Source organism: Phyllostomus discolor, chromosome 5 (assembly GCF_004126475.2).
Source record: "Phyllostomus discolor isolate MPI-MPIP mPhyDis1 chromosome 5, mPhyDis1.pri.v3, whole genome shotgun sequence".
NCBI lineage: Eukaryota > Metazoa > Chordata > Mammalia > Chiroptera > Phyllostomidae > Phyllostomus > Phyllostomus discolor.
Window position 1 is genome coordinate 70,806,109 of NC_040907.2, and position 22,745 is coordinate 70,828,853.

A 22,745-nucleotide genomic window follows, 5' to 3' on the forward strand; every position below is an offset into this window, starting at 1 on the left:
TAACTATGAATATAGCACTTCCTGACTATAAAGCGCCTAGTTCTATACACATATCTAAGTTAATTGTACATGGAAAATTACATAGCACCAATAACTCAGTGGTCTGTCAAACTGGTGACGTAAGAATCCTTCTTACTAGCAATGGGAAGAGCATGAGAACACCTTGCTAGACCCAATATGGTAAGCTTCAGTTCTGTTTCTGGACCATTCCAATGGATACTGAATGTTTGTCTGAGGACCAGTGCTAGTCCATGATGTAATTTTTGTTAGCTCAAGGAAAAATTGGGACAATGTAGTAATTTTTTCATAAAGCTGTATTTGTTTTATTTAGAAAACCAAACTATTTTTTGATTAAGCTTTTCTTGTTTCTTTACATATCTTTCATAGATCCCCAGTGGGGGTGCATGAGAGGCATCCACATTTTGATGTTTTCCTCTTTCTACCTCCTTTCCCCTCTCTAAAAAATAAGTAAATAAAAATTAAAAAATAAAATTACTGGTCCATGTAATTCAATACTCTAATTCAGCACTGTTCAACAGAAATATAATGCAAGCTCCATACATAATTTAAAATTTTTAGCATTTACATGTAAAAAGTAGTAAGAAATAAAAGAATAATTTAAATTTATTTTATTAACCTAATACATCTAAAATATTATCATTTCAATAATTTATCAGTGTAAAATTATTGAGTTTTTTTTATAACAAGTCTTCAAATTCCAAGTGTATTTTCCACTTAGAGCACATCTTAATTTGGATTAGCCATGTGTCAACAAAAGCCATACCGCACAGTGGAGTGAATGCTATCAGGCACTCCACTACTGTTTTTTGCAGTCAAGGTAGATGTTTAGCTGTCTGGTGTTTCTTCTGCTTTCAAAGGAAGAGTTAAAACATAATTCCCCCACAGCAAGACTGGATCCTTTGAGCTACACTACCTATTTTCCCAGCTTCTATTATTCATTTACTAATATGAGTGAAGGTAATTATAAAAAGTAAAGTAAACAAATGGATTTTGGCATTTAATTTTAAAAATATCAATACCTTATAAAATGTCCTTGTTACATTAACTGAACCCTATAGTCTTTGAAAATTCAAAATTTGAAACTAGATTTTGTATTTCCACTGCAAACAAATAAACAAAGAAACATAAAATAACTGAACTACCAATACTTTGGTCCATTGTGAATTGCTCTTAAAAATATACTTACAATTTCAGTAATTCATCCTTTAACTTTTCATTTTCCAGTGAGTTTTCTTTGTCATCAATGATTTCTTCCACAAAAGGCTTAGTAAACTCTATTAAGGCCTTGCAACATTGACAAAGGCCATAGTCATCTGTCTGTATTTGTTCTTTTGAGTATGGAACAGGAAGAAGAGATAGCTGACTCCAAATGGTAGACAATGCTAATCCAACTGAATATGCCTTGTTGCTGTGAAGTTTCCGTATCACTAAAAGACACCAAGTTGTTACTTGAGGTAGCCTCATCAAGCACACTAAACATAAGACAAGAAGTTCAGTTAATGTAGAATTATAACTTTTTTCATATTTTAACAGCTCTGGAATCAGGATGACATATGATAGCTTAATTGGCAGTGCAGTATTTCCCCCCTTTCTTAGTGGTGCATGAAATAATGGAGCATCTTACAATTATGGCACTTTACAATAGACACCATGAAATCTTGCTTAGGTAGGCTCACAAAGGTACATACTTAAGACAGAAACACTTTTTTCCATATAGGTTGGTTGTTTAAGTATAAAATAAGAACAAGTGTCTTGTGAACTATCAAGCACTATAAAAATAGAGGAGACTGAATACGTCAAGGTGTATAAAGCTGCTGGGCATTCACATTTAAAACAAATTTTCTCTAGTTTGATTATGGGCTCTTATATCACACTCCAAAGTTACATGTAGGTCATAAAATTAAAAAGCAGTCTCTTTCCATGGATAAATACTGTCTGCCTTGGTTGCTAATGTCTATTACTTAACAATACTGTTACAACACCTAATCATGAAGCCTTTTCTTTCCATACCTATTATTTCATTCTTCAGCAGTACTTTTACTGTTCTCAATTCTAACCTCCCAAAGCTGAGGATGAGCAGTGCCCTGTCCAATACTGTCCTTAACCAAGATACAGGACTACCACAATGCTATCACACTGAGTATTGCAGACAGCATAGAGGTAATCTTTTAAATATATTATAGAATAAATTCTAGAATGTAAGTTGCAGATACGGAGGTTAGGCAAAAAGCTATCAGTTACAACACAGCACATGAAAAACAGCATGACATTCAACAAAACATTTACTAGGTACCCACCTTGTCTCAGGTATTGTTATCTTTCTATGAGCAGCAGGATTCAAATTGGCACTGCTATTATCAGTTTAAGCAGAGTACTCAATAATTAGTCATAAACTTTACTTTGGTATATTGTTGATATTTGGGGGTAATATCAAGGCAGTTACACAGAGAATAAAAAACATTTAGGTATCAAAATAATCATTACCTGTTTGTAATGGCTGAAGTAAAAGAAGAATAATTTGGGATATCTGTTTTCCAGAGGGTTCTTCAATCAGTTCAAGCAAACCCAACAATAATTCTTTTGGATTACATAACTATAAAAATATTCACAATTGAACCTGTTTAATACAAGTTGTATTTAAAGCCACATGATTACTATTTTTTTAAAAAAATGAGTATATACTGAGAAAATATAATTATTTTTGCTTAACAGTAAAGCACCTCATACAATTGTTAAAAAATATAATAGTCTTCCCTGCTACAAGTTGCATGGAGCTGGTTTATGGGTCTCTGAGACCCAAAAGTTGAAAGCTTCTTCATGCATGGAGGACTGCACCCCAGCCATAACCATGCCACAAAATGAGCATATTAAGTTACACCGTAAGTGCTATGGATTTCGTGTAGATTACCATGAGAAAAAGAGAAAGTAGGTCAAGAGGCTCATGAATGGTCAAAGAAGGCAAAAAAGATGACTGGTCTGAAGGATAAGCTCTACCATAAACAGTGCCATGCTGAGAAAATACAAATGAAAAAGACTATCAAGAGGCATGAAATAGAAACACCAAACAAAAGAATAACGGAAAGACTCCACAAGGAGCTGTACTTGTCCATCTACTAGACAGAAAAGGACAGTCCCTAACTAAAGTACTTTCCAATATGACTAAACAAAAATGAAAAGAGAAGGCGAGAAAATGGGAAGTCCCTCTGTGCAAAGTTCATGCCCAGGGAGAAACAGAGATATGAAAAGTTATTTGAACAGGAAAGAGAAAGAAAGAAGCATGAAAGAGGATGGTTACTAAAGTCTGCTGTGTTGCAGATGGCTGTACTCAAAAACCAACTAAACATGAGATTCATTAGGCCAATGGGCTTGTTTCAAGAAGGCTCATATAACGCATCCTGAACTGAAAGCCACCTTTTGCCTGCCAATACGTGGTGCAAAGAAGAATCCCTCATTCCTACTTTATACAATTTTGGGTGTTACTACCAAAGGTACTGTCACTGAGGTAAATGTAAGCAAGTCAGGACTTGTGACATAAGGAGACAAGGTTATTTGGGGGAAAACATGCCCAGGTTACCAATAAACTTGAACACGATGGATACATAGATGCAGTCTTACTGGTTTGACAGTAGTTTCATACAAGTAACTCCTAGTAATTATTGAAGTCTATGCCCCAATCAGGCAAGCCAGTCTGTGATGTTTCTCCATACTACAATATCAGAACAGTTTACATGTCTATAGCCATCAAGAGATTTATTTTATTGTAAAGAACATTAAAATGGCCCAGTTTTACAAGAAATACACATATATTTACATAAAATAGCAGAATAGAATTCATGATTGTCAAATCACTGTAAAACTAAAAAGAAGCATACTGGCCAGTGTGGCTCAGTTGGTTAGAGCATCACTCCATAAACCAAAAGGTGGTGGATTTGATTCCCAGTCAAGGCACATGCCTACATTGTGGGTTCAGTCCCTGGTTGGTGCATATTGGAGAGGCAACCAATTGGTTTCTCTCCCTCTCTCTCCTTCCCTTTCCCTCTCCTAAAATCAATAAGCATCTCCTTGGGAGAGGATAAAAAAATATAAAAAGTTACAGAAATGGAAAGGAGAGTCTGCTCACTAGAGCCGAGGTTTCCTTTGAGCTTTGTCTGTCTCCTCTAAAGGCTGTTTGGGGTTCTCAGAGTTCCCAGCAAGGGGACCTTTTTATTTCACATTGTCATGATATTTAGATAAATGCAGTCCCTTTTGTCCTTCCTGAGCAAATGAAACTTTGCAGTGCTTTCTAAATGCCCATGTTATCACCTCATGCCTTGTTTTTCAAAAAGCATTCATACTTAATAACTACTATGTAGGCAGTGTTCTCTTTTTCCAAATATATTTGCATTGATCTCTACATTTATCATTTTATATATTTTATTATACTATTACAATTGTCCTGATTTTTCCCCGATTGTCCCCCTCTACCTAGCCCCCCGCCCCACTCCCTCAGGCAATCCCCACCCCGTTGGTCATGTCCATGGGTTGTGCATATAGGTTCGATGGCTACTCCATTTCCTGTAATGTACTTTACATCCCCACAGCTATTCTTTAACTGCCTATTTATACTTCTTAATCCCCTCACCTCTCCAGCAATTCTCCAACACTCCCCTCCCACCTGGGAACCATCAAAACGCTCTCTGTATCCATGATTTTGCCTCTGTTCTTATGTGCTTAGTTTGATTTTTAGATTCAATTGTTGATTGATATGTATTTATTGCCATTTTATTGTTCATTGTTTTTATCTTTTCTTAAATATGTTTAACATTTCATAAAATAATGGTTTAGTGACAATGAACTCTTAGTTTTTTCTTATCTGGGAAGCTTGCTATCTGCCCTTTGATTCTAAATGATATCTTTGGGTGGAGCAATCTTGGTTGTAGGTCCCTTCTTTTCATGACTTTTATTTCTTGCCAGTCCCTTCTAGCCTGCAAAGTTTCTTTTGAGAAATCAACTGACGGTCTTATGGGAACTCACCTGTAGATAACTTCTTTTCTCTTGCTTTTAAAATCTCTTTTTAACTTTAACCTTTGGCATTTTAATTACGATGTGACTTGGAGTGGGCCTCTTTGCTTTCATCTTGTTTGAGATTCTCTGTGCTTCCTGGACATTGTCTATTTAGAGAAGTTTTCATTATTTTTTCAAATAGATTTCCAATTTCTTACTCTTTCTCTTCTCCTTCTGGCACCCCTATAATGTGAATGTTTGAATGCTTGAAGTCACAGAGGCTGGTTCTACTATCCTCATTTTGGGGGTTCTTTCTTCTTCTTATGGTTCTGTTTTGGTTGTTTTTTGCTTCCTTATGACCCAAATCATTGCTTTGATTCTCAGCTTTATCCAGTCTATTGTTGTTTCCTTGTAAATTGTTCTTTATTTCAATTAGTGTATCCTTTGTTCTGATTGCTGTTGAGGTCCTCACTAAGTTCCTTAAGCATCCTTATAGCCAGCGTTTTGAACTCTGCATCTGATAGATTGCTTATCTCCGTTTTGTTTAGTTCTTTTTCTGCAGCTCTGATCTGTTCTTTTTTGAGGGCCATGTTTCTTTGTCTCCTCATTTTGGCAGCCTCCATTTGTTCCTATATATTAGGTAGAGCTGCTTTTAGTCTGTGTCTTAGTAGTGTGGCCTAACATAGTAGGTTACGGTCCTGTACAGTCCAATGGCACAGCCCCACTTATCACCTAAGCTGGATACTCAAGGTGCACCCCATTTTGTGGTCTGAGTACATCCTCCTCTTGTAGTTGAGCCTTGGCAGCTCGAGGTTGCTGTTGGCAGGTCAATGGGAGGGATTTACACAGGACAGTCAATTGCAAGGATTGGCTGTGACCACCTACCACCAACCTCTGCCCTCTGGGGAGGATCAGCTGTGCATCAGAAGAGTGGTGGTGCTCCAGTGTGGTCTGTAGCTGTCCACTAGGTGCACTGGACCTGGGGTTTCCTGGGTGGTAGAGGCCAAGGTCAGCCGCCACCTGTGTTTTGCCTGGGGCCACCCTGCCTGAGCTATAGAGCAATTTGAGCTGGCTGCTACTTGTGCTGGGCTTGGAGATGCCTAGGCACAGCCAAACTGTGAATCTAGGCTGGCTGCTGCTAGTGCTGGGCCTAGGGCTGCTTAGCAAGTGGTAAAGGGGATGGAGGCTCACTGAGGCCAGCTGTTACTTGTTTGAAGATTTAAGGAAGTTATGAAACTTGAGCCAAGAGCAGCCATTCATATGGAAAAGCTACTGTTAACAGCTGGTAGTTGGGTGCTTCAGAGCCTCAGAGGATCTCCAAAGCAGAAAAAAACAATGTTAGCAAGGTGGATGGAGTCGCACATACGGCACTGCTTGCCAGCTCTGTGGCTCTGCTCACCTTCCTATCTGGAGAAAGCTGTCCCCTAACTCCTGCCTTGGTGCCAGACACTTCAGTTCCTCCCTGTATGCTGTTGGTGCCTTTCAAGCTGCTACCCTGGTGCTAGAGCCCAAAGGGAGTGAGTCTGAGCAAGTTCATATGTGGGTTCTCTAAGGGAACTGCTTGGGACTCCAGATGTTTCTTCCACTGACTCAATTCCTGCTGGTTTTTCCAGGCAGAAGTTAAGGGGACTTATATTCCTGGCACTGGTACCCTAGGCTGGGGGGCCTGGGACTCCTCACTCCCGAGATATTCCCCCCGAAGTTTTATCCATGAGTGGATGTGGAATCAGCCTGTTTTGCATCTCTGCCCCTCCTAGCAGTCTGGATGGTTGTGGTTTCTTTAATCTGCTGTTGTCAGACTTTCATTCAACTTGATTTCTGCCAGTTCTGAGTGATGGTTGTTCTATGATTTAGTTGTAGTTTTGATGTGTTTGAGGAGGTGAGCCGTGTTTACCTATGCCACCATCTTGACTAGAAATCCTAAATAAATTCTTATAATGTAATTTTTCTCAGATTTATCTTTCTACTTATAATACCATTAACCTTTCACCAAGAGTTGCTTTCTAAAGTTGCCAGTCACAACTAATCTACTCGCTATTCCTATTTTCACTGTGATCACTTTCATTTTAGGTTTTTCATATTCTTTTAGGGAATATACCACAGAGTAAAGTGTACTGAGATTTGATTTTACTTCCTACATTGCCAAAAGATCAGTGTGGCCTTGATCTACATCTATAGACTTTGAATTCCACATCAATAAGCTCCTGTAAAATATTAAAAATAAAGCTTATTAGGTCTCCCCTCAGAGATCGGAATTAGTGGGTCTGTGATGAGGTTAGACAATTCTTATATCCAGAAAATATGGGGAAACTGACATGGACTTGCCCATCTAATCACTTTGCACCATTCTTCGAAGAGTTCCCTCCTTTATTTTCATGAACAAACAGCTTCCTCATCAAAAACAAAACAAGCATTAAATATAAAAGGAAATTATAAAATATTAATGTGTATTGTGACAGAAAATGTCAGTTTTGTTAACTTACCTTTATCAATAAATCAAGCATCAGAAAATATTTTCTTTTATCATCTTCCTTATCATTCCATAAAAGGCATCGAACAACAGGACCAACAAGATTCCAGCCCATACTCTTGATGATGACCTATAATAACATTTTCAGAATGAAGCAAATTCTGCCACCTATAGGACTCTCACAGTGAGGTTTCCTGGAGGAGCTTAGAATTTCCTCTAAATAGAACAGATGAAGCAACAAGACCTACAGCATGTCACCATTGACTTCCTATGCTAACAGATATTAATATTTTAAGATAGTGTTTTTAATACTTTCACTGAGAAAAGGCAAACGAGACTTCACTTTTAATCAGGTAAATTGGTTTTTCCCAAGATTTAAATAAATGCTCTATTTCCAACAAGAAACTTAATTTGCTAACCATGAGCAAGTATTTAAATTTTCATGGAGAATTTTACTCCCTTGATTCATAAAGAAATCCAGGAATGATCATAAATCTTTTTTTTTTAAAGACTTTATTTATTTGTTTTTAGAGAGGGAAGGGAGGGAGGGAGGGAGGGAGAGGGAGAGAAGAGAGAGAGAGAGAGAGAGAGAGAGAGAGAGAGAGAGAGAGAGAGAGAGAGAAACATCAATGTGCGGTTGCTGGGGGTTATGGCCTGCAACCCAGGAATGTACCCTGGCTGGGAATCGAACCTGGGACACTTTGGTTCCCAGCCCACGCTCAATCCACTGAGCTACGCCAGCCAGGGCTGAATGATCATAAATCTTTTAAGGTTCCTTGGACAATCTCTAAATATATTAAAATCATGTAACTTAGGTAAAAAGAGAGGGTGCCATTTTGTTAATTTTCTCTCCCCTCATATAAGTTGCTTCTATTTTCAAAGACATTTTAGAATGCTTACTACGTACGTTTATCTTTATAATTAGTGATTCACATTCATTATCAAAAGTACTGATTTTCAAAACTATAATACACTACACTTCTCTGTCTTGCATTCTATTTTAACTCAACAATGTTTATCAAGCATGTACTATGCCAAGTCTCTGGAATATTCTAGGTGCCAAAAATAAAACAAGGAACATATCAGGTAGTAACTCTCTTTAAAGAATTTACATTCTAGTTCATTTGTTTAAAAAATAAACCACATGTAGGAAGAAGACAAATAGGTACGATACCCTCTCTGTGACCCTAATTATAAAGTAATAACACTAGAGTATAACATATAGCAGAAGAGTCAGTTCCATCTGGAAAGGCAAGAGAGGTTTTCCAGAAGAGGCAATGGCTTAGCTAAGACTTGTTACAGAAACAAAAGTTTGTCAGAGCTAGAGTAAGTGGGAAATACATTAAAGGCTCTATAACAGCAATGTGTAAAGGTATCAGACTTAACATGTCCTAGAGAACAAACAGAATACACTAGAATACATGAACACATAGTTCACAAGAGAGGAAACACTGTTTACATCTTTCCTCATTTATTAACTGGATGCCGCCACTAAAAAATTGTTTTATCAATCTGCATGAGCTCCCTATATGTTGATATTCACTTAGGCGCATTTATGACAAATAATTATTTGGGTTTTTGGTTGTCATTTTTACACAGCAAAATACATTGATTTTTTTTTTTTTGGTGGTCCCTTTTCTGCTTTGGGATCTAAAATAAATTTTCTCCTTTAGATTTATAAACATTCATTTAAGTTTTTCTAAAAAAGATGTTTAACCTTTCTTTTTATTCATAAGAATTATGTTGGAAATACGACATAAAATGAAGACTTAAATTGACTTTAAAAAACTAATAACAAAATAACCTTTTTACCTAACAGGGTAAACAGTTCAACTGATTCAACTGATCTCTCTCTCTCCTACTAGTTATTTCTTCTGCCTGGCACACTCTTCTCCCAGATAGTCCCACAGTTTATGAGTATACCCGTTTCCTTCAAATCTCTAAGTAATTTCACCCATCACAGTCCAACCCCCAACTGTGCTTTATTTTTCTCGATTGTATTTATCAGTTTCTAACATACTATATAATTTATTTATCATGTATACATCCTGTCTTCCTTAACATTTAAGATCCATAGGGGCAATGATTTTTGCTTCCAGCATCTGGAGTAGAGCCTGTCACAAAATAGGTATTTCATAAATACAGGTTGAAAGATGTCTGTTACTTTTAAGTATATTTGATATTCACTGATTTGATATTTGTTCCATTTTTGTGTGGCCTGAATTTTAATAATCAGGTCTTTACTCATCAGGCATTTCTGTTATGCAGTTAGTTTTTTTCAAAATTATTAAATCTCTATTCCATTACTACTTATTAAATAAGCCTATACTCACTTTTGAAGACTTAACTAGTTCCTGTGAGACTACTTTTCCAACTAAGCACTTCTTTCCCTTTCTACCCTATAGGTGAGTCTCTGAGAATAATTAACTATAAGATTTGAATATGATTTTGTATATCTGAGCTAAAAAATAATTTTGATAAAGTATTTTACAAATATAATCTCAGCTACAAGGTATCCAGTCATTAGGTAAACAGTGAATAGTTATGAGGAAGGGAAATAAGTACTGGCTACCCATAAGCTACAACTTGTTTAGTTTAATACTAACAACCTTACAGGGTGAGATTATTATTCTGAATTGACAGATGAGAATGCCAAAGTTGAGAGATTACTGACATGCTCAATGTCCAACAACTAACACGTGCTAGAGCCAGGATTTGCATATGTCTGTCTAGCTCCAATGCCCATGTTTTTTCCCACTATACTCATGGTTTTCAATGGGGGCAATTTTGTTCCATATCTATCAGGGAATATGCAGCAATGTCTGGAGACATGTTTGATCATCATTAAGGGGGTCAGAATTGCTATAAAACACCAATAGGGCCAATGATGAGAAACCCTGCACTACAGTGTCTTAGGACAAACTTTATATGGCTTTATTTAAAAAACATATTTTACATAAAGCAAATTAATAGTAAATCTTGATCAATCTTGACTATATCACCTGGCAAGAAAATTAAGTTGAAGTCAGTTTTAAACAGTCTTATCAATAGACTGCTTGCATTCTATTCAATATCTGATCAATATCAATATCAATATCTGAACCTTTGAATTTAGCAGACCATACATTTCAAAGGAGATTCTCAAGCTATAAGGACTAAGTAAGCCTCACTATGCTTACATCTATTACAATCACCTAATCTTAGTCATGCACAAATCTACATTTTAATCTCCTATTTTTCTCCTGAGCTCCGAACCACTTTTCAACTGCCTGCTGTATCACAGAGCAGCATTTCTAAAATAAACTTACTTGTTTCCCTTCAGGAAACTTTCTCTTCTTTTTAGGTTGCCCTTTTCTGTTTGGGATATACTGTCCTCTCAGGGGCTTCTTAGAAACCCAGCCATCTTTTTCACTTCACTCTCTCTCACCCTTACAATCAATGAGTCCCCTCTAGTCTACCCTAAAGCTTCTTTGTAAGAGCTACATGGTGCTAACCGAGAGGCAGAGCAGAGTCATAAGACCTCTGAAACCAGGCTGCACAGCTCTGAATCCTGGATTTCACATAAAAGCTCAGTTACTTTTGGGCAAGTCATTTACCTTTCAGCAACTGTTTCCTCAACTACAAAATGAATTTAATAGTAGTACATTATGGGATTCTGGAGAGACTAAATGAGTTAACAGAAGTAAAGCACTTAAGACAGCATGTGACACACATTAGATACTCAATAAATATCAGCTACTGTTAATTTTATTATTATTAGCTAAAAGTAAAGTACTTTTGAAGGTTATCCTCTCAGAATGCAATTGGGGAAAATCAAGGACTTAAAGAAAACATTAAATATACTTTATTTTGGGCTACAATGGTACTGTAAGCACATCAAAAAGAAATGTTTTAAGTAAAATGTCCTAATTTTCAAAAAAAATATTTTTATTAAAAAAGGGTAAGTAAGTCCTTTAAACTACTAAGAGGTTCTATAATAACATGATTAAAAAGTTTTAGGAATCTTTCAAATACAATCAAGGTGCCCTGGATATAATCAGAGGTCAGCAGCATGACTAGATTGTTATAGCAACAAAGAAAACTTCTGTATAAATAAACAGCATTATAAATGAAAAAGCATTCTAAATGAAAAAAATGGAAAAAAATACGGTATTCCTTGTGTATGAAGTCCAATGTTGCCAACACTGTGTCGGAGAAAAAGTCATTTCCGACCCCAAAAAGATCCTTTCCTATTGTAGAGAATGAGTTCCTAGATTAATTGTAGCCATATGATACTGGTCAGCCATCCTCATCATAATATCATCTTACTTGATATTTGTTTACTATATAAATCTGGCTGGAGGAACAGAATGTGCTGATCACCAAAGGTGAATATCTAGTCTGTCTGATATTTATGTTTCTCAGTGCAATTAATGATCCAAATGTCATTTTTGGTGCTTAACCAGAAGTAATCCCTGCTCTTCTAAAGCACTTTAATTATACTTCAATTATAGCACTTATTTCAGTTATTCTGCCTCTTTACTGCTAGTTGTTTACATGTTTTTCTCTTCCACCAGACTATAAGTACCTTAAAGTATACGAGTAGTCCTAATTCCTTTTGTTTTCCAGTTCCCTACTGTGAAAATTTAAGTTGACTCTTAAATGTTTGATGAGTAAATGAAAAGATGGATAATAGTATCATGTGGATATTCTCTTCCTAGTAAAGACTGAAAAGCACACACAAAGATCATACTTACCTTATTCTTTTCGTTTTGAATAATTTCTAATAACTGGTCTATGTACCCTTCATCTATGCACCTTTGGCCTGCTAACTGAAATAGGCCAAAATCTTCTTCTTTAAAGTCTTGCTCTTCTAGAATTTGCTGGCAAAACAAAATAAACAAAAACAAACATGTTTAGGCAAATAAAAATTCCAGAACTACTTGATTTATTAAATGTGTTTAAATTCTAGGTGAGTTGCACCTAGTGCACCTAGGTTAGTATATGCATGAAAATTAGGATTAGCCTAATAAGTACTTTAGTGAATGATCTTGAAAACCACTGTGTCAAAGAAATCTGTTAGGATCAGTATCAAAAATTTTAAAGGCTATTTAGATGTGTATGTCACATGGAAAATAACCCAATTTGCTTCCCTGTCCTCATGTTGTTTATTCATAGGTCCAAAAGAAAGCAAGGATTAAAAAAGATAAACAATTTGAGTGATCACAAATGTAATTAAAAATAATCTGTGCCCTCCCCATATTTTGAAAGGTATTTAACGTTAACAAAAAAAGGGAAAAATTACTTACACATCTCTTTATTATGGATTGAAGTTCTTCCACAGCCATTCTTCTTTATTTTTAAGTTTTGATGCTGAAATATACTAATACAATGCACACTGTTAACTGTCAGAAATATTACATTTAAGTATTGTTATATTTCATTCTGAGGAATTATTAGTAAATTCAGTAAAGAAAAAAGTTTTAAAGCTGCAATGTTTTTATTGAAACTTAGTGTGTTAGCCTAAGAAAAGAAAAATCTTTAAAAAAAACTGTGTCTTTTAGGTTTTCTAAGCATAGTTTTGCTTACTGTAGTTCTGAAAGATATAATTGAAAAAGAGAAATCCTCTAGAGCACTCCCAAGAAGACTGCAAACATGGACTAAACAAAAACAAAGCACATTAAAAAGGCAAAGTATTTCATTTCTGAGAACCTTTCCAAAAGGTGAGCCTGAAATCAGCTATAATCAATAGGGAGTTTTTTTATATTTTAATGTCCGACTTGACAAAATTGAAGTCAACACTACTCACCAGGAGTAGTGGAAGTTCAATGCCCTCCACCCCAAGTGTGACCTGGGCATTTCCCTTGAGATGCAGTCCCCAAAATAATCCCGTCAGTGAACTCAACCAGGGGCCTTCAGAGGAACTGATTCCCGTTCCCGCAGCCCATCCTTTCCGCCTGTAAGCCCGAGCCTAGCCCAGCAGTCCCAGCGCAGGTCCGCCGCCTAGCCCAGCAGTCCCAGCGCGGGTCCGCCGGGTCCTCACCGCAGCGCGCTTCAGAGCGGATAAAACACAGAGTGCGGGCGGCATCCCAAGGAAGCCATTTCTCCCGATTTGGGTTCGCCTAGGCGTTCAGGCCCCACCGCCTCGCCGGGCCTAATCTGCCCGCGGCTCCGCATCTCCGCGGCTCCAGGTCCGCTGCGAGCCCCAGAAGCCCGAGACCTCCCTTGCCATCTACTTACTACCTGGCCTGTGGCCACTTCAGCGTCGACCTCCACCTCCTCCAGCCGCGCAGGCCGCTCTCCGGGCCCCGCCCCTGTCGGCCCCGCCCCTTGCCGGCCCCGCCTCGCGCTACGCTAGGGGAGGCGGAGCCTCGGAGGGAGACGCCAGGTTTGGTCCTGGCGTTCTGACTACCGGGCACCATGGCTGAATCTGCCAGGCTGCCCTCGACCCGCCAGAAGTCTCGGGACTCCCGTGCTTCCCGAAAGGCTGCAGGTAGGCAAAAGGGCCTCTTCTCACGTTTGGACCCTGAGAACGAGCCTCTACACAGTTCCAGACTGAGGCACGCGAGTCGCTCCTGAAAGGCTGCCGCAGGGGAGGAGGTCTTCGAGGCAGAGAAGGCCGAAAGGGCCTCGCCGCCATCCTCGAGCGGTCTGGGAAAGGCCTGCGGTCGGACCCCCAGCTCTTTACTCTAGCATTCTAGGATTGTCCTCGGAATGGGCTGTACTCCAGCCTCTGCGGGAAAGGGCTGTAGAGGCCCTGGGAGCCTAGAGCTGGGGTCGCCGGAGTGAGCCAGTGACCAGGGCAGCGTCGGCAGGTTGTGTGCTCCTGCACTTGGAACTAGCTAGCGCAGGTCCTCCTTCCACTCGTACAGCTGCTTCGGCGCCCCGGTTCCCCGAGGTATGGGAGAACTTCCTTCCCTCTTACCCTGGAATGAATATTTGGGGGACGGAGAGAAAGTACCCCTAAAAGTAACCACATCTCAGATTTTCAGGAGTGCTTAACTCTGCAACTATGTTTCAAGAGAAAACTAACCTAGAAAGAGGAACATGTTGCCCAGGAATACTTCGGAATCATTAATTTACAAAAGCAAATTGGGTTCCCATTCCATTTCACATAATTTGTACACAGTATTGGAATATGTGGGAAAGAAGAAAAGATGGTATAGTTTGGAAAGAAATATGGCCTGTAACCTAGTGTATTTGGGTAAAACTTGATCTGCTGTTTTTTCTTTTAATTTTAGGTACTAAACAGACAAGTACCTTGAAACAAGAAGATGCTTCTAAAAGGTAGGGGAACTATTTGGACAACTGCATTTGCTTGGCTGTTTGTCCCCTATTAATTGAACCATATTTAAAAACAGTAATGGGTGCTACCTTAAAGAAAATTATTATCAGAAGGGGAAGATCTGGGAAGCACTATAAATTCTCACATACACTGTTACATGCCCCTACTCCATGGTTTAAGAAAACCAAAGTCAGACACTTTTAGATTGCTGATGAAGGTATGAGTATATGTAGAAAGGTGTCTATGGGAATAAACATTCCTGAAATAACCACATATTCCTTTGCTGCCTTTTTGGAGACTTTTTTTTTTTTTTGCTTTATACGCCAGAGACTACAAGAAACCTTTTATGTTTTTTGTTTATATTATGTCTATATTTTCAGAAGAAAGTTGTCTTGTACTGCCTCTTGGCTTTTCCTAAAAGGGCAAGAATTACCGCTTGTCACAAAAGGTTTCTAGAATAGGACTTGTCCATGAGTATGAGTAAAATAACATGTATCTATGATATTTTATGAAATACAGACTTTGGCCTTAAATTATTCATTTTTTAAAAAAATTGTTTACTTAGTGTAAGATATGCCAGACCTGTTAGGCCCTGAGGATGTAATTTTGAAGAGAAATAGACACAATTCCTATCTAGTGCAACAGAAATACCAATTGTATTATCACAAGTAAATTCATAATTACAAATTGTGTTAAGTGTTATAAATGAGGAGGAACTCGTAACAGAGTCTAATTTAGCTGGACATTGGCAGGAAGGGTGGCGGGTTTTCAAGGAAGGGCTTCTCAGAAAGTAATTAAGCTGAGACCTGAGGCTAAAGTAGGCATTAACCAGACAGTAGTGAGGAGAGGGAGAACTCCAGCTAGAAATGGCAGTATGTGTGACAAGGTTTGGTCATTTAAGAAAAGGCACATGAGATGCAAAGGGTGGTGTGTAGCATTCTGACCCAGGGAAGAAAGGCGCATAGGGCAAGGTTAGAAAGGCAGGATTCCATTTATACAGTACCTGGCTATGGTGAGAAATGTAGATCTTCTACATGCAAATGGGGAAACTTTAATAAAGTAATGGGATTTAAGTTTTAAAAGTCTTAAGGTGTTAAGGATGGTGATCGCCTGGGATGGAGAAATTGTATAGATTTGAGATCTGTTTTTGGAAAATACAGGTATATCTAAGAGATATCACAGGTTCGGTTTCTGACCACCACAATAAAGCGAGTTGTCATCGTTTTACTGGTGGAGGGCCTTTGACTTCAATTTGTAAAAAAAAAAAAAAAAAATATGCAGTACCTGCCAAGTGCAATGACGAGAAATGCAATGAAACGAGGAATGCCTGTATTTCCCTGTGGAGCAGCATGATTATATTGACTTCTCTTTGAGTAATATTGCGACTCTCTTCAGCACGGATCTGACTGCAAACCTAAGGAGATTATATTTTATTTTGAGCACTACAATTTGTGGAATATAGATAAGCTGAAATGTAATTTTAGTAGATCATACAAGATGATGAAATAATTAAACATGCATGTGAGTAACCAAATAGTTGTTGAGGGGAGTGGTCCTTTATAAATTTATTCCAACTGCAAAATACTTCTACATTCAGTCCAGGTGAATACTTTTAAGCCAGAAATTAAAGAACTCTGCAAAAGTATAAAAAGTCCACTCTTAATACTAAATTTTTAATTTAAAAACATGTTAACATGTAATGGTATATTATTGATAAATAGATGCTTTAAAATTTTCTAACTTTTGATCTTAATATGTAACTATTGGCAGATGTAATTTACATAAACAAAAAGCTCTAATTTTAAGACTGTAAAGGAATGCTGAGACCAAAAAGTTTGAGAACCACTGCTGTATACCACACTACCTGTCATTACTTCTGATAGAGGGCAACTGTGAGACCTGGCTATCCGTGGGAAGCAGCTGTAGGTATCCGTTAATTAAGAGAAGTGTAGCTGTTAATGCAGGTTGAAATAGTAAACGATTAAATCGGCAATTCCTAATGTAGGTTATGTACTGGTCTTAGTACATGACATAGCTCTTACTGGCAGCAGAAAAAGAAAAATAAAATAATATTTTTCATAAAGCTAAATATAGTCAGTATAAAGAACTGCCTTTTAATCTGTGTTCCTGTCTTTTAGACTTATTTGATCTACTTATGGCCTTTATGAAATGATGGGAAAATGGGTGTTAGCTGTAAATTTATTCTTGTTTTGATGTCCTTATTTGTTACTGGTTGGCTATCCCATGTCAGTGCTACAAATTGTTTTGTAAAACTATTGCTCCGGGCAAGAAATTGAAGTCTAAAGTTTTAAAGCTAGGGAGAAAAGTGGAGTGCTTTCCAGGTCCAGATATGAGAGCCACGTCAAGGTCCTGGAGGCCAGCAAAGGTTGTTCTAGTAGGCAAGTGCAGGAAAGGAGCAAATACATCACCAGGATAGTTGGTATCTTTGATCATATGGCAGTGATCCTCAACCCTGGTGCACACTAGTATTTAGAGCACTTTTAAGAAAACACCAACAACCAATCCCCATCCTCAGAGATTCTGTTTTAATGAGCCTGTAGTGGGACCTGGGCATAGTATCATTTTGAAAAAAAATCTCTTCAAATGATTCTAACAATCAGCTAGGATTAAAAACCACTGCCCTAGAGCTGTTGTTGGATCCAATAGCCTGTGCTTTTCTGTTCCAATAATGTGTGGGGCAGGCAAAGGCTGACGAGTCCCATTGGTGCCAGGACAATGGGACCAGAATCCCATTGGTCCTTCCCTAGGAAGGACCAGACTTCCTAGGATGATTGCTGTTTTCCTAAACTATAGTTATGTCAGTATAGTTATTTAATAAGACTGTACAACAAAAAATAAACCCTTCTTTGCAATCATGATTCTGTCCTGTCAGTCTGGGCCATCTGTTAACTTTTGAGACAACACAAATAAATTTTTGCTTATAAGAAACAGCCAAAATTATATTTTTCCTCTCTGATCTCTTATTTATAAGGATTTTGGAGGAAAATCTCCCTTTTCAGGTACACACAAAAGTAATAAACTCTAACTGAAAAAAAGATTTCACCTTGTTTTTGTTCTTTTTTTTTCTGTAGGAATCTCTCAAGTTATTTTTTTTTTTTTGTGCTCTGGGTTCTGGAAATCAAATAATCTACCTATTGTGGCTGACTTCCTATGTGCACAGTGCAACAAGTAGCTTGTTTCCTTTTTGAAAAATATTGGATCAAAAGTAGCAGCATGAAAAATATAAATTTAAGTAGCAAAAGAGTAAGTTGTTAGTGTTGTATTTAAAAACAGAAAATTGGCTATGATAAAACTTATAAGTACAATACCTTGTATATTTTAATAATTCTTTTTTAATTTTAGGAAAGCAGAACTAGAGGAGATTGTGAGAAGGAAGATTAAGTTTGAGAGAAAAGCTCTACATATTGTTGAACAGCTTTTAGAAGAAAATATTACAGAAGAATTCTTAAAGGAGTGTGTATGTATTGACAAATTATTACTTTCATCATAGTAGAAAATCTTTAAATCTGTGCAACATGAAACTTACCTGCTTATTGAAATCTTTGAATCTGTTCTCAGTCACCACGTACAGGTAACATGCGGTATAATTCATGCACTTTAAAATTATCATTTTTGCATTTTGTACAATGATTTGAAATGCACTAATGACAAATTACATGCCTTAGTAGTAGTTGTTTTAACCAGTCTGCTAATCTCACTTGATTTTCATCATGTACACTAATGATCCCATTGTTATTTTCTGTATTCTGTATGTTGTCCTATTTTAGTAACAGAAGATTATTTTTGTTAATGTAATTCCATTAATTTGAATTTTTAAAAAAGATTTTATTTATTTTTAGACAGAGGAGAAAGGAGAAGAGAGGGAGGGAAACATCAATGTGTGGTTGTCTCTCTCGCATCCCTACTGGGAACTTGACCTGCAACCCAGGCTTGTGCCCTGACTGGGAATTGAACCAGCAACCCTTTGGTTTGCAGGCTGGCACTCAGTCCACTGAGTCACACGAACTAGGGCAAAAAGTTTTTTAATTTATTGATTTTAGAGAGAGAAGGAGGGAAGGGGAGAAGAGAGAGAGAAACATTAATATGTTGTTCCACTTATTTATGTATTCATTGCTTGATTCTTATATGTACCCTGACCAGATATCAAACCCACAACCTTGGTGTATCAGGACGATGCTCTAAGCAACTGAGTTACCTGACCAGGGCTGGATATTTTAAAAACCTCAAATATAGAGCCTTTATGACTTAACAAATAACAAGAAAATTACAATCTGTATTTTTTCTCCTAAATGGCTCTATTGCAGTATAATTTTGAATGGGAATTTCTATTATATATTCTTAATTGTTTAGAGAAAACAATTAAAACTCAGGGCTTCTATTGCAAAAGTGATTCTTAGTGTGTCTCAGAGATTTTTTTAAACAAGAAGAATATAAATATAGCATTTAAATTGATATAGGTAACTGCATCAGAATCTTCATAATGACTCTAAAGATAAACACAAACCAGAAATGCTTCATTGGAAAAAGGTACCTTATAGCACTTGGAATAAAAAGTTTTCAGTCCCTTCAAAAATAATGTCAGGAAGTGACATTATTTGAACAGGAAGATGTCAATAGAGAAAAATTTGATACTAGCTTATTAACTATCACTTCACTTTCCTCCTGTATAGTTTTTACAGAAGCTGGAAGATTTTGCACAAAAATTTGTATAGGAGTTACAGTGACCTTTGTTATACTTTGTTTTTTAAGATTGTGCTTTAAAAATAGGTAAAATTATATCTTATTATTTTATGTGGTTTATTTTTTGAATAATACTTTTTAAAAGTAAAATGATACCATCAGTATTGCACCATAGCTTCCTTCTGCCCAGAATTATGAACTGTATAATCTACAACGATGCATAGTCTACTGTGGCAGAAGTTTTTAATTTTTGTTCTTTTTAAATAATTGTTAACATTTTTGAGTTCTTTGTATCAAGACCACTTTTCTAAGTTCTTTTTCTATATTTTTCTCCTCTGATTCTAACATCAAACCTATGAGGTAGGTACTATTATTGCTGTGTTTTCAGATGAGAGCTAAATGAAATCCTTCTAATAATCTGGGCGGGGGTGTCCCTTTTATGTCATTACAGGGGAAGTTCATCACACCTGCTCACTATAGCGATGTTGTGGATGAACGTTCTATTATTAAGCTCTGTGGTTATCCCTTATGTCACAACAAGCTAGGAATTGTAAGTAATTTATATAGAAAGAGATTTTTAATTTTTATATATATCAAAATACTTTGTAGAAAGAACAAGAAGTGAAACTGAGGTCATGAATTAATGATATGATACATAAATAACTTGTAATATAAGTTTAAATTTATTACTTGAATTCTTTTGTAAGCTATACTTTCTACTCTTTAGGTACCAAAACAGAAATATAAAATTTCTACCAAAACCAACAAAGTCTATGATATTACTGAAAGAAAGGTAAGTTTAAAGTACGTTTTCAATTTGGCAGTTAATTTTTAATATTAAACTAAATGAAATTCTAAAAATAACTTTAAAGTCTTGCCTTTTAGAAAATAGTCACATTAAAAACTTTTATTTGTAGATATTTTATTCAAGGTATTTTAAAACATTCTTTGCTTATGATGCTTTAATTAATTCTTGAACTTTTAAAAATTAAGTGTTTATTGGCACAAATTCAGGTAAGTAAATCATGGAACTGAATAGAGAAGAAGAAACAGACTCTCCACATACGTGGACACTTGATATATGACAGCAGGAGTATTATGACAGCAGGAAAGGGTGTATTACTCCATAAATAGTACTGACACAATTAGTTATCCATATGTAAAAAACAAAAATTCACCTCTATTTCAATGTACACTCAAAGAGGCCAATTTTAGGTTAATGAAGGACCTAAGTGTAAAAGACAAACCTTTTCAAAGATAATATGGGAGAATATCTTTATAAACTTGTACTAGAGAGAATTTCTTAAATAAGAAATTACAGACTGTAGAGGAAAAGCTGATAAATTTTTGTACACTAAAATTAATGTTTGCTTCTTAGAGGTTTCCAAAAAAAGAGTGAAAAGATAAGTTCCAAATAAGGAGTTATATTACTATCATATCTGACCACAGATTCATAACCAAAAAATATAGTCTATAAGAAAAAAGTAAATAACCTAACAAAAATTTTATAAAAGCAACTTGAATGACTAATGAACATATGAAAACGTACTCAACCTTAATCAGGAAAATAGCAAATAAAAACACATTTGAGTTGTTTTCACAGTCCCTAAATTAACCAAATTATAAAATCTGTTGGTATTAGTAACTGTGTATACTGCTGGTCAAATGAAAATTGGTACAACCTCTTTGAAAAACTGGCATTATCTAGTAAAGCCAAATTTGCATATTCTGTGTGACCAAGCCTTTCTGTTCTTTGGTATACATCCAAAGGAAATTCTTGCTTGTGTGCTCAAGTACATATGTATATGAATGTTCTTAGATAAATAAAATATTGTACATGCATAAATAGGATCTTATTTTCCCCTAAAAACTTAAAAAGTAGGAAATTCTGATACTTGCTACAACATGGATGAAATTTAAAGACGTTGTAAGTGAAGCAAGCCAACACAAAAGGACAAATACACGCTTCCATTTATCTGAGGTAACCAGAGTAGTCAAATTCATGACACAGAAAGTAGAATAATGGTTGTCAGAGAAGGCAGAGATATGGAGAGTTACTGTTTAGTTGGTGTAGAGTTTCAGTTTTGCAAGATGAAGAGAGTTCTGGTGATTGGTGGTGATGGTTGCAGAACAGTGAGAGGATACCTAATGCCATTGAACCATACACTTTAAAATGATTGAGATGGTAAATTTTGCATATTTTACCACATTTTAAAAAAATTTAATAATTGTAAAAAAAAGAGTTCATGGTAACACTGTAGTGATTGCAACAAAATTAGAAACAACTCTAATGTCCATAAACATTAAATAAAGGGTAGGGTACTTACACAGAGTAATGTAAGACACAATGTAAATGAATAAGCTACAGCTTTGTGAATTAATCTAAAAAAAACATAATGTAGAACAAGAAACAACAAGAATATATTAATAATATGATTCCATTCAGGCAGAGTTTAAAAAGCAAATATGAGTGACAAATTTTATAAGACTATATGAGGCCTGTTTGGAAAAAGTCCAGTCATTGTTAATATAACAAGAATGGTTTGCATGGCATTGATATAATCTAGCAGCCTAGGAGAGTGGACTGGAATGCACATGTATGACCAATGAGGACTTCACTGTACTTGTCAGCTGGGATGGTAGACACTGTTGAATGAGCATGTGTACTGTGTGGCCATCACATTCAAAATGACTGAGAGAGTAGAGCAGTGACTCTGCATCAGATTTTGAGTTAAGCTTGGACATTCCTCTGTGGAAAATATTTGGATGATTCAGAACACCTCAGCTATGGGAAACTGGTGGTTGGCAGTTTCATCACAACAACGTGACTGCTCACACATCATGTCTTGTGCAGAGTTTTTTGGTGAAACATCAAATCACCCGGGTCACTCAACCCTCCTCCAGCCCACATTTGGTGCCCTGCAACTTCTAGCTTTTCCCAAAGCTAAGATCACCTTTGAAAGGGGAGAGATTTCAGATTATCAGTGAGATTCAGGAAGATATGACGGGGCAGCTAATGGTGATTAGGAGAACTTTGTAAGGTCCCAAGGTGCCTACTTTGAGGCATCATTGTGTTGTGGTACAGTGTTTCTTGTATCTTGTATCTTCTTCAATAAATGTCTCTGTTTTTTATATTACATGGCTGCATACCTTCTGGACAGACCTCATATGTAGGTAGCAAAACTAAAATAAAGCAAGGACATGAGTGACAAAATGTATGATAGCGATTACCTCTTGGGAATGTGGAGCGTGATGCCATCCGGGAGCGTGACATAGTGGCCTTCAACAGTTACCACACCTTATTCC

The 22,745-nt window shown here is 36.7% G+C and overlaps 2 protein-coding genes and 1 pseudogene across 6 annotated transcripts in view; 2 read left to right on the plus strand and 1 right to left on the minus strand.

The window, feature by feature from the left end:
• Nucleotides 1-13,779, minus strand: part of GLMN (glomulin, FKBP associated protein) — a 44,509-nt gene extending 30,730 nt beyond the window's left edge. Inside the window, exons 1-6 of one of the 5 annotated variants that reach the window (XM_028513046.2) lie at nt 13,694-13,779; nt 12,763-12,836; nt 12,211-12,336; nt 7,488-7,604; nt 2,506-2,614; nt 1,208-1,448 (exon numbers count right to left, since the gene is read on the minus strand). In XM_028513046.2, coding sequence (XP_028368847.1) covers nt 1,208-1,448; nt 2,506-2,614; nt 7,488-7,604; nt 12,211-12,336; nt 12,763-12,801 — 632 coding nt within the window. In that variant the 5' untranslated portion in view covers nt 12,802-12,836; nt 13,694-13,779. Of the gene's footprint in view, nt 1-1,207; nt 1,449-2,505; nt 2,615-7,487; nt 7,605-12,210; nt 12,337-12,762; nt 13,450-13,693 lie in introns of those variants that run through there. The other 4 variants (XM_028513044.2, XM_036026416.1, XM_036026417.1 and 1 more) reach the window with 4 other exon arrangements.
• LOC114497338 lies at nt 2,731-3,997 on the plus strand (annotated as a pseudogene).
• Nucleotides 13,780-13,823: 44 nt separating the features above from the next.
• The window catches only part of RPAP2 (RNA polymerase II associated protein 2), a 90,783-nt gene continuing 81,861 nt past the window's right edge, over nt 13,824-22,745 (plus strand). Inside the window, 5 exon segments of the mRNA XM_036026419.1 lie at nt 13,824-13,946; nt 14,695-14,740; nt 18,102-18,216; nt 19,891-19,989; nt 20,167-20,232. Of these exon segments, the coding sequence (XP_035882312.1) occupies nt 13,874-13,946; nt 14,695-14,740; nt 18,102-18,216; nt 19,891-19,989; nt 20,167-20,232 (399 nt within the window). The 5' untranslated portion in view covers nt 13,824-13,873.